The sequence below is a fragment of the Saccoglossus kowalevskii genome, chromosome 9, assembly GCF_978046115.1.
Source record: "Saccoglossus kowalevskii chromosome 9, keSacKowa6.1, whole genome shotgun sequence".
In the NCBI taxonomy this organism is placed as follows: Eukaryota; Metazoa; Hemichordata; class Enteropneusta; family Harrimaniidae; genus Saccoglossus; species Saccoglossus kowalevskii.
In genome coordinates, this window is record NC_140649.1 from 10,302,401 (window position 1) to 10,320,792 (window position 18,392).

General features: G+C 38.2%; 1 protein-coding gene across 1 annotated transcript; it reads left to right on the forward strand.

Moving 5' to 3' along the window:
• Nucleotides 1-16,358: 16,358 nt before the first annotated feature.
• Nucleotides 16,359-18,392, forward strand: LOC102805970 (tripartite motif-containing protein 2-like). The gene has a single exon (XM_006816130.2). It carries the CDS (start codon nt 16,359-16,361, stop codon nt 18,390-18,392), a length of 2,034 nt encoding a protein of 677 aa, XP_006816193.2.

The following is an 18,392-nucleotide window of genomic DNA, read 5'->3' on the forward strand; positions in this document are numbered from 1 at the left end:
CATCCTGGAGTCATGGTCTTTTATATTTGGTATAGTTGTGGCACGAGATTATTACAGCCTCTTCCAATAAACGACCAATTCAATCTAGTTGAAACAACATAAAATTAATGAGGAATTAGCCTTTATATATTTTCTACATTTTTTATCACATACATATGTATTTTCTAACATTGCTGTTTCATACCTGCAATATGTTGACTCCTTGCATAATATTCTTTCGATGAAAAATCCTAATACGAGAGTGAGGTGATTGTTCCCACTCATGGCGAACTTATCCCATGGTGTATTGAGTTGAGAACTGTTGACGGCATAACTCCCACAGTACTTTCCGCGCACATATGATCATGCTATTTTGCCCTTACTCCCCTGTTGCGTGTCTAATGACTTCGAGTTTATCCACACAAGAGTGAAAACATGAAGGGTTTCTAAAGGTGGTGCACTGCCTTTTCAATCCACGATTTTGAGTTTGAGCACTCAGGCTTGGGTCAACCAGCAACACCAACTCTAACTCTATTAGGTGCTTATGCTATTAAATTTTAGAACGATACCGGGTACATTTATATGAGCGTTGAAAAAACTATATACCGATTCATGTTTTCATGAAAGAAATGTACATGAATTTGAAACGATGGTATTGATCATAACTGACAGAATGTCAGCCTTCTATGACAGCAAGACGGTGAAGTTGTGATAATGTTCACAGCGCAACAACGCATGTAGAGTTAAAGGTAATTGCAAACTTCAGATGCATTCAAACATGAGACATTTTTTGTCGTTTTTCATCATTTCATTGGCAGTGTCGGACGATGAGCATATCTTGGTATCAATTACTGAATTTATGAATGTGCGAACCACGTGCTGTACGCTAAAGTTGTGTCCATAGTCAGCTGGCGCACAGGCGGTAATATAATAAATGCGATATTTAACTATATGGGGTCGCCATCTTGAATACGGCATGAACATAAATAAAGAGAGTTATGAAACGCGTTTTTCAGTTTTCTACAAATCGAGGGAAAATGGTTAACAAAATTTGACCGAATTCGTCGTTTTGTGTAGAAAAATCTCTTGCATACAAACACATAACTACATGAAGAACATATCGAAAGTCGAAGATAGGGCGTTCCACATGCGCGCACACCGTTTTGGTGGTGTAACGTAAACTTGCACGCGTGATATTGTACTTCTGGGTATACCAATCGACGTCACAAAAATAACATTCTTTATCGACTATCAGCAAACTGACATGTTGCTATTTTTGAACAGTAGTTTTGCTACTTACGGGAAAGTGGTTTATGGGGTAAAAAAGTGAAAGTTCTTCAAAATATCGGTATCGTGTAGCATACACCAATGAATATTGTCATCACAACATTTTAGAAGTCAAACGACTACACAACGACAATGCCTGAAATATAAGTCATTTTGGCTTCACAAATGCACGTTTCTACTAGAGGGCACGATTTATAGAAAAGGCGTATACCACGAATAGAGAAGTCATTGCAATGAACAATTGCATGATACATATAGTGTAGCATCAGCAATTACTCAAAATACGCGACATATAGTGTAGAATTGGTAGTGACACATATTACACTACATATAGAGTAGCATCAGTAACACATATATGCTACATATAGTGTAGCGTAAGCAATGACACATATTACACTGCGTAAAGAGTAGCATCAGTAATGACATATATGCTACATACAGTGTAGTATGAGCAATGGCATATATTACACTACATATAATGTAGCATCAGCAATTACACATATTACACTATATATAGTCTAGAATCGGCACTGACACTTATTATGCTACATATTGTGTAGAATTGGCAATGACACATATTACACTACAAGCAGTGTAGCATCAGAAATGACACATATTACACTACATATAGTGTAGCATTAGCAATTACACATATTACACTATATATAGTCTAGAATCGGCAACGACACATATTATGCTACATATAATGTATTACACTGCGTAAAGAGTAGCATCAGTAATGACATATATGCTACATATAGTGTAGTATGAGCAATGGCATACATTACACTACATAAAATGTAGCATCAGCAATGACACATATTACACTATATATAGTCTAGAATCGACAATGACACTTATTATGCTACATATAGTGTAGAATTGGCAATGACACATATTATACTACAAGCAGTGTAGCATCAGAAATGACACATATTACACTACATATAGTGTAGCATTAGCATTTACACATATTACACTATATATAGTCTAGAATCGGCAATGACACATATTATGCTACATATAATGTAGCATCAGCAAAGACACATCTTACACAGCATATAGTGTAGAATTGGGAATGACACATATTACACTACATACAGTGTAGCATCAGCAATTACATATATTATGCTACATATATTGTAGCATCAACAATGACACTTATTACACTACATATAGTGTAGCACTAGCAATTACACATATTACGCTACATATAGTGTAGCATCAGCAATGACACATAATGCGCTACATACAGTGTAGCATCAGCAATTACATATATTATGCTACATATATTGTAGCATCAACAATGACACTTATTACACTACATATAGTGTAGCACTAGCAATTACACATATTACGCTACATATAGTGTCGCATCAGCAATGACACATATTACGCTACATATAGTGTAGCATCAGCAATTACACATATTACTCTACATATAGTGTAGCATCTAGAATGACACATATTACGCTACATATAGTGTAGCATCTAGAATGACACATATTACTCTACATATAGTGTAGCATCTAGAATGACACATATTACTCTACATATAGTGTAGCATCTAGACTGACACATATTACGCTACATATAGTGTAGCATTAGAAATTACACTTATTGCGCCACACATAGAGTAGCATCAGCAATGACACATAATACGCTACATACAGTGTGGCATCAACAATGACACATATTACGCTACATATAGTGTAGCATCAGCAATTACACATATTACTCTACATATAGTGTAGCATCTAGAATGACACATATTACGCTACATATAGTGTAGCATCAGCAATGACACATATTACGCTACATATAGTGTAGCATCAGCAATTACACATATTACTTTACATATAGTGTAGCATCTAGAATGACACATATTACGCTACATATAGTGTAGCATCAGCAATGACACATATTACGCTACATATAGTGTAGCATCAGCAATTTGTGTTTGAAGTTCGAAAGTACGTAATTTCCGGTTTCAACAAGTTCGAAAATAAAATAACGCGTAGAACTTCTTGCGAACCATACACTAGCAGCGTATCCGTATTGCAAATTTGCGTAATTTGAACCCAGTTTGTTCTTACAAGATTTCTAAGTTTCAATTATCATTATTTAGTAAACAGACCAATGAAACGATTTAATATTTCTGTAAAATACGTGCCAACCGACGACTGACTTTGAAACGTTCGAAGTTTCGAACAAACTCCCGGCACACCTTGTGCGATATGGAGAAGACGCCGACCTGCAGCGTTAATGCAATGACACATATTGCGCTATATTATTACGCTACATATTGTGTAGCATCAGCAATGAACCATATACGCTACATAGAAATACGCTACGAGAAATTTGATCCAAAGGTGGGGTAACTGTTAATTCTTCTGTGATTTTTTTGGCTTGGCCGATTTGGTTCAAACTTGGCAGGCATGTCACACCTGCACTCTAGTTAAGTGGTTGAATCTGAAAACAAATTCTGGCCCACCGTTTCCGTGGCAACATCCAAAAAATGATTTTTTTTGAGTACCTTCGCGACAAAAGTATTTACCATACAATTCTAGAATTAAAAAGCTCGGACGTCTACATCTCTCAAAACGGCATTTATATTGGTAGGTAATATCTGATCATAGCAACGGATGACTACAAATCAAAGCAAAAACCATGGTCAACCCTTTGGCTGGTTCCTGCCTCAAGTGTCATGGCGTACCAAACTACAACAAGCCGGTAACTCGTTGTGTCGTCACCGGAAGCGCTGTCCCAGCACAAACCTGTGTCATATGACACCTTACTAGCCGGTTTTGGCTAAAATTCCGCTCCGCCGCCGCTTTACAACAGTGTTTATACGCGGAACTTGATATTGCTTTTTACAATTTGGGTTGCCTTTGAATCACATATTTTAGTGAAATAATGTTTATAGAGTGAAATATTATTGTCATACATAATTCAATCTTTGAAACAACAGAAACTAACACATAATAACGATCATCAAATTTGTGTTTGAAGTTCGAAAGTAGTTGCGTTATTTCCGGTTTCAACTAGTTCGAAAATAGAACGTCCTTGAGCGCAATAAAATCACACGTAGAACGCCTTCCGAACCAGACTCTAGCACCGTAAACTTATTGCAATTTGCGCAATTTGGGCGCAGTTTGTTCTTACAAGTTTTCTAAGTTTCATTTATCATTATTTAGTAAAGAGGTCTCTGGAACGATTAAATATATCCGTAAAATACGTGCCAATCGACGATTGACTTCGAAACGTTCAAAATTTCGAACAAACTCCCAGCACACCTTGAGCGATATGCGTCAGATCGGTGTAGAAGAGACCGAACTGCAGCGTCAATGGCCGGTAACTAGTATAGAATCAAGCATTCTGATTGGTCCATTACTTTATCGCTGCTTTAGTAGACTTGCTAAGGGCAAAGAAAGGGGTGATCGCTGCACTTTTTAGTACAAATGTCTCACATGGCACAGATGTTCCTTGGGACAATTGAAAAATTTTCATCCAAAGAGACACTCTGTATCTATGCAAATAAGGCATAATTTGCATAATTTATGCAAATTAATTAGAAAATTCCCAAAATAATATTAAAAAATATATATTCATCTAAAACAAATGTCTATCTTGGTATAAACTTTCCATGGAGCAAGTAGAAAAGTATTATGCAAAATAAATCAAGTATTTATGCAAATAACCACCCTACTTGAATAAATTATGCTAATTAGTACATGAAAATTGTCAATTATCGAGGTCACTCTTGTGAATTTTTATGCACTGAATTTTTTGGTAAAAATGTCCTACTTGGCAAGCACGTTCTTTGGATCCAAAGAACAATATTCATTCAAAGAAACACATGTCTATGTAAATAACACCTAATTAGCATATTATGCATATTAAAAACTAAATATACCAAATTCACCAATAAGCAAAAAGTACCAAATTTTAAATAACAAATAACAAATTTTCCAGATATGAAGTGGTTATAAAGTTTGACCAAAAATAAACTATTCATAAGCTATTCATAAATATTCATAAATGGTATGAATAATGCATAAATTATGCAAATTAGAACAATTCAAATTGGATAATCTCAAAATATTGAAATCAATATTGATTTTATCGAGAAATGAGTGATTAAGGGCTCTTTAATGCAAAACACCATTTCTTCTTTCAAACTACCTTTTAATTAGCATAAATTATGCAAATTAGTTCTGATAACTAGTGGAGCCTCACAATGGGGACTCACAATGTTTCATAATTTATATTAATATTTAATCGAATATTATAGGGGAAAGTATGGTACAATTTATATTAATATTACTATAATTGTACCATACCTTCCCCGTTACTAAACCCAAGCTTTGCAAACATCTCTATGTTCAGTCACGGGATATCTTTTATTTATTTAAAATGCAATTCTACATTGTATTGCATTGTAATTAAGTTTAAACTCCAATTAAAACGCAATTCTATATAGGAACGCTTTTTAACGCTAATTCAATCTGTGGCGCTACAACAACGACCTGTATGTGTATGTGTGTGTGTGTGTGTGTGTACACATCAAGGATTTATGGAAGTTTTCATAACTGTTGATTACTTTCTCCCATAAGCGCGAGTTAGGATAGATTCTAGTGAAAAACAATTATTCCTGATTCTTGAAGTTGTACAGGCCCTCGAGTTTGAAATACAAAATCAATATTCATGATATCATTATACATATTTATTGCTTATTCCATAACAAAATTGGAATGCGAGTATCACAATGTCATAGGAAACCTTAGGTAGAACACTTATGAATGTATGTTTCACAGAGAGGACCATTTTTGGCGCATTTGCTTCTGCTTTATACTTAAGTAAGTTCTTTGTACTCGTGCAGGGCTGGCTATTCACACAACATGTACAGCTGGGTCAACTTTCTTGAAATGATTGGTATTGTAGTGTAAACTGGTACAGGGGCGGCTTCTTCAGTCTCTTGCTTCCAGCCCCAATTGGTTGGAGGTTCTGGATGGAAATTCTTCTTTAGATAATTTCCTCATACATGACCACTCTAGAAAATAATATTAGAGAATGCAAAAGTATGATCTGATATCTGGTATACTCAACAATCCATCTGAGTTTGAGCCAGAAATTAATCTCAATTAGTTTAATAAATAGATAAATAGATAATGCAAGTGTGCAGCATCCACTGTCATTATATCCTCGTCCTTCACACCGTAGAGCTGTTTGTGGAAGACGGGATTGGGCTGCTCAATCATCTCAACTGTTGGGTTGGAAGAAGACAGTAATTGGAGCAGGAGGGTGAAATCTGGTAGAGACTGCCATGCTGACCAAGAAGACCTCTTACCTATTTTACCTCATTCATTGTCAGTTGCAAGTGATCATTTACATTTTGCAGCCACCCAAAGCCTTCTTGAAGCACGTGCTCTAAAGATTCTGATGTACAAAGAACTGGAAAATGCGAGATTTCATCCTTATACAGAGAGACTTCTTCCATTGTTGTGTAAGACATTGGGAGTGGTTTCACGGTCGTTTGACCCATTTGTGCAGCATTTAAGACCATCTTCTGCTCTGTATGTACCTGATATGTTGAGAAGTGCTGCAGGGTGCTGATTCCCGTCCCATGCAAGACAGACAGAGATGCAGTTGTAGATGATGGATTATAATCAATGTTCAACCCCTCCAGTTGTGAAGATTTTTTGATGGCTTGAAAAGGTAGAACAAAACCTTCATGTTCCCAATGGGTAATGCATTTGCTCAGCTGATATGACACACACACACGCGCCGCTCTACAAGTGTGTCCACAAGACTCTCCTTACCTGTTTACATGTGCACCTTCATTGCTAGCATGATGGTTAATAGATTTTCCTGTTCACGTGGATGGCGTGGAACACTCTGTGGATTCGATGACATTTTGCCTATAGAGTTATACACGATCATTTGAGGCAATGACGATACCATCTTCTCTGAGTAAGCAGGAGGTGTGCCAACAGCAATACCAGGACCATCTAACAACATATGCAAAAAAGATCTCAACAAAGGCACAACAGAATCTGCTGCCGGGTTTATGTTGAAAGAACCAGAACGGCTGGCTTTTGTCCAACATATCTCAGCGTAGGTTCTTCACTGCCTGTGCCAATATTTTCATGTCTGTTCTCATGTCCATCATCTCCTGAGGCGCTTGACCGGGGTCCTCATCAAATACCAAACCCAGCTACCAGATGACTTTTGAATCGCCATGATATCAGAAATACGACTGGTAATATCATTTCGTAGTCGTGTTGTATGGCATTGATTCTGACGGTAACCAAGAAATGCTTATCATATAGTGCTTTCAAATGAGCCATGTTGAAAACCATGCCAGTTGTGCGATGATCTTTGATGTACTTTATGAGTTCCTGAAAAGCTTGAACCTTCATTACTTTGGCTGTATAGGATTGACTAGATGATTGGTCCACTGCATTTACCTTTCTGTACAGGCTACTAAGGCCTATCAGGTGATAAACTGCATCCAAAGCAATCATGTCACCTATTGACAGTTAAGCTTGGAGATGCGCATTACCAGTCCTCCGTGCCTTTCTTAAGTCAGTCACATTCTCGGCGTTCTCACAGAAGAAACATTTGGTATTGAGATAATCTTTTTTCACATTTGATGGTCATGGCACATTTTCCCGACAAGAATTCAGCCACCTGGTCTTAATTGGGTTTGACATTGTACGCTAACTTCTGCTTTTCTTTTGGCCCAATCCACCTTCTGTTGATTATACTGCGCTCCTGCAATTTTTGTGCCATACTACTTTATTTGTCGTCATTAGTGTCCACACCATCATCATTGCCAGCTAACAAATCCTCTACTACTACAAAGCAAGGCAACTCACCATACTCACTGAGATCACAATACAAAGTATACAAGTTTCAATATTTATGTACTTGTGTATTAATTCCTCTAGAAATTATTTATCAATGTTGGAGAGTAGTCACTTTGAAGACTTATTGAAATAAAGATAGTTCTTTCTTTAAAACGGAGCTCATCATCTTGGTGATTGTCCATGTCAATGTTTTACTTTTTCGACTTCTTGAAAACTACAAGCCTAAATGACTTGATACTTGGTGTATATGTACCTTGGGTGGGCCTCTCTTAGATTTGTTCATTTCATGCTGATTTCTACAATTCTCTAATTTTGATGAATATTTTTGTAATTTTTGGTAAAAAGTGATATTTTCGACTTCTTTTTAAAAAAACGCAAGTTCGATTGCTTTTATATTACATAAATACGAGGGGCGTTCAATAAGTAATGCCCCTGACCCATTTCCCATAGCAGGAGAATAATAACACTTGGCACAGTTATTAGTTTTTCTCTACATAGGAACCACCCACAGCTATGCATTTTTCCCATCGTTTGATGCAGCTCTGGACACCCCAGGTTGGTCCTCCAACCACGTCGTAACTCAAAAACAACTTCATGGCTGGGAAGAGATGAAAGTTCAGAGGGTGCAAAGTCATGAGAGTAAGGAGATGGGGAGAATTTCATAGCCACATGCCCGCGCTTCTGATCTGGCGACATGCGAGTTATGGACTGGAGCGTTGTTCTGCAGGAGGATGCCTTTGCTGATCTTGCCCTGCCTCTTAATTTCAATAGCTTCTCTTAATTTCATCAAAAGTGAAGCGTAATAGGCTCCTGTAATTGTGGTACCCTTTGCCAGGAAATCTGTCAATGCTGGTCCAAGAAGACTGTGTGCATGACCTTGCCAGCGGAGGACTGCACCCTTGCCTTCTTTGTAGGGGGTGAGTCCAAGTGCTTCCACTGCATTGACCGGGCTTTGGTTTCTGGATCATAGTGATGGACCAAAGTTTTATCCTGTGTAATCAGTCTTTTGAAAAACTTTGACTCATCTTCTTGGCACATCTCCAAATTCATCCTCGAGCACTTCTTGCTTCTGGAAAGGTGTGAGCAATCTAGGAATCCATCTAGCAGACACCTTATGCATATGCAAATGGTCATGAATGATAGTTTCCACAGACCCTGTACTAATCTTGACCTCTTGGGCTAATGTGTCGATCTTTCAAAATGGCTGCCTTAACATGACGGACAGATGTCTCATCAATGGCAGAAGAGGGACAACCAGGTCTGGCAGCTGTTTCCACAGACCTCCGGTCATGTTTGAATTCACAATGCCACCGTTTTACAAGGTCATATGATGGGGAATCACCACCATAAGTTTCTTTCATTTCATCAAAAGTCTCCATTGGTGTGCGTCTTTTCAAATACAAAAACCGGACCACTGGCCCCATTACACACCTGACTAAGTTCAAACACCTGTAAATCATAAACTACAATTAGTTCAGAGCTGTTTTTTGCAACATAACCCATATAGATGTAAATCATTAACATGCAAAATTTCATCTAGATCAGACAACTGGAAGTGGGTCACGGGTATTTCTTATTGAACGCTCCTCGTATCTCAGTCGACAGGCTGCTTGTTTATTCCCACGTTCACATAGCAATTTGCATAATTTAGGCATAGCTTGTACATTATATGCAACTTGGGGGTTATTAAATACTGAGTAAAATTTAGTTCAGATATCCCCCTACTGCCTAATTGAACATCATTCAAAGTAAGACCATTTTTTTGTGTCTTTTTTTTTTCATTGGTGAATTTTGTATTTTGAGGTTCTAATATGCATAATATGCTAATTAGGTATTATTTACATAGAGACAGTGTGTCTCTTTTGATGAATTTTTTCCTTTTGATCCAAAGAACATGTGTGCCAAGTAGGAAGTTTGTACCACAAAAAGCAGAGCATAAAAACCTCGAAAATTAATAGTTTGCATGTACTAATTGCCAGAGTTTATGCAAATTAGCTGGGTTATTTGCATAAAAACAAGATTTATTTTGCATGATATTTTTCTGCTTGGTCCATAGATATTTTATATCAAGCTAGACATTTGTTTGACATGAATAAATATTTTTTTAATAATATTTAGAAAATTTTCTTAATAATTTGCATAAATTATGCAAATTAGGCCTTATTTGCATAGATAGAGTGTCGCTTTGGATGAAAAATTTTCAATTGCCCCAAGGAACATGTGTGCCAACTAGGACATTTGTACTAAAAAATGCAGCGTTTACCCCCTTAGCAAGGCTACTACTTGTTCTATTTTCATTGGATACCTGACGTCAGCGCTTACGCTCGGTGGTCGTTCAGGGGTTTCCTTTTACTTCCGAAAGTTGGGCGAATAAATAAATTTGCACAGAAACAGTGAGAAATGCCAGATACATCTCAAATATGTAAGTCTAAGCAGACAGAATGTATGAGCATGGCTTTATTGTAGTATTTCAGACACGTTTACGCAGAACGGAACTTGGAATGTTTTCACATTTTGTCACTCAGTCACGTGCCTTTGGGTCGGAATCCCAGCCCAGTGGAACAATATGGTGATTTCCAGTTACCTGTGTTGTACTTGCCATTCGCAAGGGACGTCGTGAACCAGTGAAGGTCAACCCTTATACCCATTTATGTCACAAACACTTCACCACCAGAAGGCGTTTTCTATAGGTGGCGCCCTCTAGTGGCAAAGCGTACGTGCTGATAATGTCGACAGTGAAGTTATTGAATCGTGGCATTACCTATGTTCAACTTGTTGTATTTTTAATGAACAAATGTTTACAGAGTGACTTGCGATATTGGTTGAAAACAAGTCAAAACGGTCTTGCAGCGAAACATACATAATGTTGCTGTGGATACTAATTGATGAATAATTTTGACATGTCCAGTGTCCGCGTAATGTCTGTTATTGATTAGATGAGGAAATTGAACGACTATTTGAGAATTCATATGCATGACCATCACATTACCTCGGGTTTTATTAAATTGCACTGGTTCGCCATTTATACATTCATCTTTGTTCAAGCATATACATATAAAATCTCAGTTTTCGTTTGATACATAATATACTTTTAATCAGTGCAATTTATTTTAAAAAAACGCAATATAAGTTAAAAATAATTATTAATTAATGATAAGTGATGATCGATTGAAACTGACATAATGCCGGTATAAACATGTCATGAATACATTTGAACCGTAGCGCTACATGTCACTGTTACGGTGAATGATACCAGTCATGGTTGTATTCATACTACAGAAACTGTGACGTCGCTGACATGCGCATAGATCGCACGCAGATCTCAACATCCAATACGTGACATATTTTATTTTCTGTTGGGCCACGGTAAAGAGGGGGGGGCAAGGGTTATTTTCGTTCAACGTAATTGCAATATTTTTTTGTTCGTACAACGTAAATAGAAACAATAAATTCCGTAATTCTGTAATCACAGGCTAGACGTACAACGTAATCAATCAAATATTGTTTTCGTACACTGTAAAAATGTGTCATTTTTCTCATACGTACAAAAATTCACATCCAAATAAAAAAATCGTAAAGAATAATCCAGGGAAATTACATTTTAGAAACTGTAAAACGACTAGATGACACAATTCACTACAATATTGAAGACGTAAAAGGCCCTCTAACCGAATGAAGAGCATTACGAGGGTAATATGCGCATGCGTCTTTTCACACGGCGCAGCAATGGTGGAGAATTTGAGTCGGAGAGCTCTTCGGACCATTCAATATTCCATTTGTTAACACTGTAAACTGTAAAAACGTCTTTTTTTTCTTCGTAAATTGTGAAAAGCCCTTTTTATTTCCCGTAAAACCGTACCAGCTACCCCCCTTGCCTCCCCTCGGTACAGAATGCCGAGAGAAGAACGAGTCCCATCAAGATTGAAACGGAGGCTAAGAAAGGTTGTAGACTCCCCGAGACGCTGTATGGGATCGATAAATCGCCGAACCCGATTGTCGTTATTGAGACAGTACAAGAATAAAAAGCATCGACATAGCTCCATGTTGGAGCCAGCTCAACCAGAAGTGCGGCCCACAAGACCACGTACACTACGAGTAACCCCATCATTATAAAGAATATCTCGTCATTGGAATTTGTTTCGTTTATCGTTTGAGTGAATTTTTCTTGACACCGATTCTGATCCGGTTCAGGATTTCGAAGCGAGTTTTCGGAGCTTCCGGTGACGTTGTTCTCTTCTGAACTTTGACCGTGACACGTATGCATGTTAGACATCTCAGGTTCATTTCTCGTCGATTTGCCTCCAGTAATTTATTTTTCTTTAATTCTGCTAACTGATGGATCCGATACTTGAACAGCGACATCTACAGTTGAATTACTACGAAGAGTCCAGTTGTGCATCCACGTGATTGAAGTTTCTTCAGCCGGCACATTCTGGACTAACAATTGCTTATCCTGATATTTTTTAGCACACTTTGAGACTATGCGTGAAATTCGTCGAATTGTGTTAGCGACTATATTACCATAGTGTGATAATAAAACCAGAAAGAAAGGAATTCCAAAAACCGCATAAAAGCAACAGAATAATCTTCCTCCTTGACTTAGAGGTGTCACTTCACCATATCCTGCAATAAACAATACAAATGACGTCATCGGTGACCACGTGATAACCCATCACCAATATTACGAACTATTAACACGTCAGCCGCGTCCGGTATAATGCCACTATACATAAGTAAATTAAAGTTTTTTAATTTCATTTTTATATATATTTAGTTAAGCATTAATTTCCGGGGGACATTGTTCCAGCATACCGCGCCATATCTTAACAAGCTAGGCGATTATACATAACAAGGGGATCAATTCAAATGCAATTGTCGTTGACAACCCCTTTATTTTATTTCCTCAGAGCACTATAAACCCTAAAAGGGTATTTTGGGGGATGTATCGGGGCAATCTTTCTTCAACTTTTTTCAAGAATAAATTACCTCTATCTGTAACATTTCTCGTGTTTTCCTAGGTGTTCTTCCCGATATAATGTCGTAGAAGAACGACCTTCCTGATTAAGGCCACGTATGCTCAAAATGAATATACATGTACTTTTTTTGGTCTTTGCTCTGTAAATTTAGCGCCTGTAGCTGAAAATAATGTTTGATAAACCACAACACGTGTTTGAAAACTCGCTCTTTCTGGTGGGTAAAAATCAAAAACATAAAAAAACCATAGCTTAGATTCAAATTTAAAGCATTACAAATCGCTATAACACCAAATGCAAAATTTGAAGAAAAAAAAATGTTTTGAAAAAAGCATGCAACGGCGGGAAGAGAAGAACTATGGGGGGTATTACCCATTTCAGCGCATGTACGTACACTTACCGATTGTAGTGACTATTGACAAGCATAGTTCAACGGCGGCACGATAACTCCAGCCGTCATGAACTTGACTCGATAATAATTCAACAATCTTCATATCGTGTTTCAGCAATAGATTCCTTATTTCATTCCGTGTAATGTTTATTGGTGCTAATTGCATTATTTCTTCAATTCTCGTCACATCGCCCTCTCGTATTTCAGTCACGGTGTTCGCTTAGATCGATTTCGTGAACGTGTGCTCCTATCCGTCTTCCATACTGACAAAAACTAACGCCCCCATTAAGATGTAGAAAACCCAAGTTGTGGATAGAATATCTTCCACATAATTGGTTTCTTCCTTTTGTATCTCTGTGTGTGTTCCATCTTTTAGTCAGAATAGTCAGGTGGACGGTCACTGGTACTCACTATTTCCGTTATTCGTAGTGGCGACGACAGATGGATTATTGGTGGAGATCTAAAATCAATCGAGTGTGTTTTATTATCACTGCTGACAGGAATCGAATATCGTTGAAATTATGACATGGTCACCGTCGCAAAAAAATATATATTGATATCATTCAGCCTTGTACTCATACTTTGTGATATTAAAATGGTGTTGCGGGTCGGTAGTCACCACCTAGTACGGTGGTTTCTATTGAGTTCAGTCGACAATTAACACGTTCACAATTCGCATGCTGGTATGTTACATAAGAATACATCTTTGAGCGAAGCACCCAACCAATTTATACTAAAAACGTGACAACGATACACAGCTGTAGAAACAGAGAAAAAGTTAACTGTTACGAGGTTTGATCGTTCAGAAGTTATTTTTTAAACAGTTGATACGGATACAGAACATCAACAATGAGACCTTGGTGGCCAGCTCGTCTTTCATTGTTTCTGAATTAGTTTGCACATGAAGTTTGTACGTTTACTAGTCAATGCAAAGTGAGCGGTTTTCTGTACTTTCACTTCAACTGTAGCTCATTAAAGCGTCAAGAGTTGCTTAATGGTTAAGTTATATCGACCAATAAACAGTTCAGTTAAACACACCTGTTACAGCCTAATGAGTGTGAGTAAGTAAATGTGAGATAAAGGTTTTATAATTATCCCCGCGCCGTTCTATCACCCCTATAATTACCTGATTGCGATATGGATGTCGCCCAACCGACTGTTGAATTCACCCAGGTTTAAAAAATTCTTCCAATGCTATATGTATTGGATCTATATGGTGAGTTTTATTTATATTAATATTCGAATATTACAATTGTAATATGAATTCGTATTTTTTGTGATTGAGCACATAGCAGTGTACGAGTAACTCGACCTTATTACCTCATGATATGAAACGAACTTCTATTCAGCTGTGAAAATAGCATGTGTGTTTAATATTAACAAAAAGCTACATATCATAAGTAAACATACTTTAATTAAATCCAGTTAGCATTCCCCAATTGAGTTTAATCTGGTTGAATGGCCGTTCATAATGCGAGTGTACTACTCTACCGTTGGCATTGAACATAACTGTAATGGAAGCCAGGGTTGAAAAAATGACAGTGAACTTTATTAAGAGTCAGGCTTGACAATGACAGTGAATTATCCATACATTTAAGATGTACATTTCATTTAATACAATGTAAGCGTACATATGTTGAAATATTAAGGCTAGACAAAGAGTAGGTGACACATCTCCGTGACTCGTACAGTCCTGCGCACAGCTGTCAGATAGAGTAGAATATTCGAAGTAACCACAGATAGTTTTGAAATAAACGTTGTAAACAGTTATCATGTTCATCGGTATTTAGCAGTAAGAGATCGTTTTATGTAGATAGGTAGACTAACCTGGTCACTCGGTCCAGGGCAAAATTCGGGTAAAACGCCCACCGCATCTTTCGCATTAAACGTCCTGTAAGTCATTCTGTGACACGCAAATGGCGTAAATGAAAAAAAAAATAAGAAGCACTGGCATACCCTTCCATTAATCTAAAATCAATAGTCGCACGGGTATTTCAACAAAATACAGTGGGCATATAACAATTCCATTATACATGGGACAAACACATGTACACACATACATAGGTCAGTACAGTAGTACATAAATTACTGTGCTACACGAGATGAAATGATCAGTCTCAGAACATTCACAACAGGTAATGTACGAAAGAGTTATATATGGACTTCAAGGTTAATGTCAAGAATTGATATCTGTTGTTTTCGAATGAGTGAGCATATCCTGCCTCGCATGCAGCACTCGCCATATCTAATTCATAAAAAGATCTTCTACATAGGACAAAGAATGATAAAGAATCAGAGATAATCTGCCTGGGTGATTTGTCGTATTTTGTCACCACTGCAGTTCATAGTATCCGCCATAGAAACGCTTGAATGTTGAATTAAATTGTTCTTTTTTTTATTTAAATATTGTTGTCACCCTTACGTCTCTCCTGACATTCATCCAGGGTAGAAAAGTCCATTCCAGGTACGATTTGAGCTTGAGTTTACCGATCATGAGTCAGATGCTACAGCCCCTATGCTTTCGGCGACCGATTAAAAACATTCTCTTAAAACAAACTTGACCTAGCAGCTGGGAAAACAGGAGTTTATGGCGTTTCTCAGACAAGTCATCACACCCAATCACTGAGTGCAATTAAATCTCTGAACGGCATTATTCTTTTATTGACGGCCGACTAAACGTCAATACGCTGTGATTTGAAAGTCGTGCGGTTCTCCACTTTTCAGGCACTTTTCCCACAGGAAATGTTTGATATTATAAATTGTTTTGCTTCCTCACGTTTCACCCTTCAAGGATATAGGATAACTTTACTGTGTTTAATTTCAGGTTATACCATTTCGTATTGCAGACAAACTAAGATGGCCTCCGTACAGGTCCATCGTGAACTAGACGACCAGTTTTTGCAATGCCCGATTTGCCGAAAACGTTTTGAAGATCCAAAGATTTTATCCTGTTTTCATACGTTTTGCGAATCGTGTTTACTTTCTACTTTACAGCTAGAAAGCGATAAAATAGAGTGCACCCTCTGCAGAAGTGAACAGAAATTGTCTAAAGGAGGTGTACGATCTTTACCAGATAACAAATTCATCAACGATCTTTCTGCGTTCGTGAATTCTAAAACGTCAAAATGCGCCGCCACCGACCAAACTGAATACTGTCAGGGATGCAAAACGATAGCATCGGGTTACTGCATCACATGCGGGGACTACTTATGCGACGCATGTGGCGCTGTTCACAAGAATATGACAGTTTCCAAAGCACATCGCATAGTAACGCTGCAATCGGAGGAATACCAAACAATATTTGGCGGAGTGTCGCCGTTTCTACGACCAATTGTCTGTCCGATGCACCCTGGTAACGAATTAAAACTCTACTGCGAAACATGCAAGGTACCGATATGTTTAGAATGTGCCTTACAGGAGCCAATTAAAGATGGCGGCCACAAGGGGCACAAAAACAGCCACCTAAAAGAAGCGGTTGAAAAAAGAGCTCTTGGGCTGCGTGATTTGAAAAGTTACGTCGACAGGAGATCCGTTAAAATGAAGAGAACGATGGAGACATTACACGATGTGGCTGAACGAATCATGACGGAGAGAAACGATCTTGGTATGGACGTACACCAATATGCAGATCAGCTGATAAATATGATCACAAATCAAGAAGAAAAAATGTTAAAAGATATCAAAATGAAGTTTGATATCAGAAGAAAAATCCTAACCCAAAAATACGAGCGCTGTGAGCTGCATCTGACGTTGCTACAGACGTGCTCAGACTATGCGGATAGCTTGCTCAGACACAACAACAACGTCGGATTCCTTTATTTGGAACGACAGGCCGAAGCCCGTATGCGGGAACTCATTAATATGGACATCGAGATCGAACCAGAACAAACTGGATGTCTCCAGTTTTTACGAAATGAAGTACTAATACAGCACATTATAGAGAAAGACATTGGTCAAGTTGCGACGACACCAGCACTGGCTGTCATGTCTTTCTCAGATCACCGTAGCGGGCACACTTCAAGCAGTCAGATACCGCGGTTATTACCGAGCAATGTCAAGCCAACGTTCAAGAGGATATTGAAAACAAGGCACGAGAGGGGTTCCCATGGTTACATAAGAAAACCAAATGGCGTGTTAGTCAATCAAAATGGCGATATCATCGTAACCGATCCGATTAATAGTCGTGTGGTGGTGTATGGTAGTGATGGTAATTACAAAAAGGCAATATGTTTACCGGAAAGAGGCACTTTCAAACCTGGTGGGATATGTGAAGTTAACAATACAGACATCGCTATCGCCGACAGGGGCGGCAATAATCGAGTAGTTATATCAGACAAGAATGGGACATTCAAGTCACACTTTGGACAGGGAGAACTGCAAGGTCCTGTGTCTATTGCATCTGGCAACAAGAGGTTATATGTAGTTGATAAGGAACCGCCAGGTGTGAAAGTCTACAAGCCAAGTGGTAAAATGATACGATGTATCGAAGGAAAAATTAGTACCCGAGACAGTATGCGAGATCCCCGCCATATTGCTATCACTCACACATCCGGCAACATTTTAATCGCTGACGTCGACATCAAGCGCGTGCTTTTGTTTGATTCGCATGGACGTTTCCTATATTCCATAGGTTCCACTGGTAGAGGGTCGGGACAGTTTACAAATCTACAGGGCGTTGCTGTTGATAAGTTCAACAATATATTCATATGTAGTGAGCATCGTCTTCAGATGTTTCGAGAGGACGGAACACCTGTGTGCCGCGTTGACAACGAAGATGACGTCTTGATCTACCCACACAGCGTCACGGTTGTGAATGATGTACCGTGTAAAGTGGTCGTTGTAGGGGACGAATTTGATGGTTACGTCGCTGTTTATGAGTTGGTTCAATAA

Coding starts and splice junctions, on each gene's coding strand:
- LOC102805970 (XM_006816130.2), top strand. CDS start 16,359: ATGGCCTCCGTACAGGTCCATCGTGAACTAGACGACCAGTTTTTGCAA.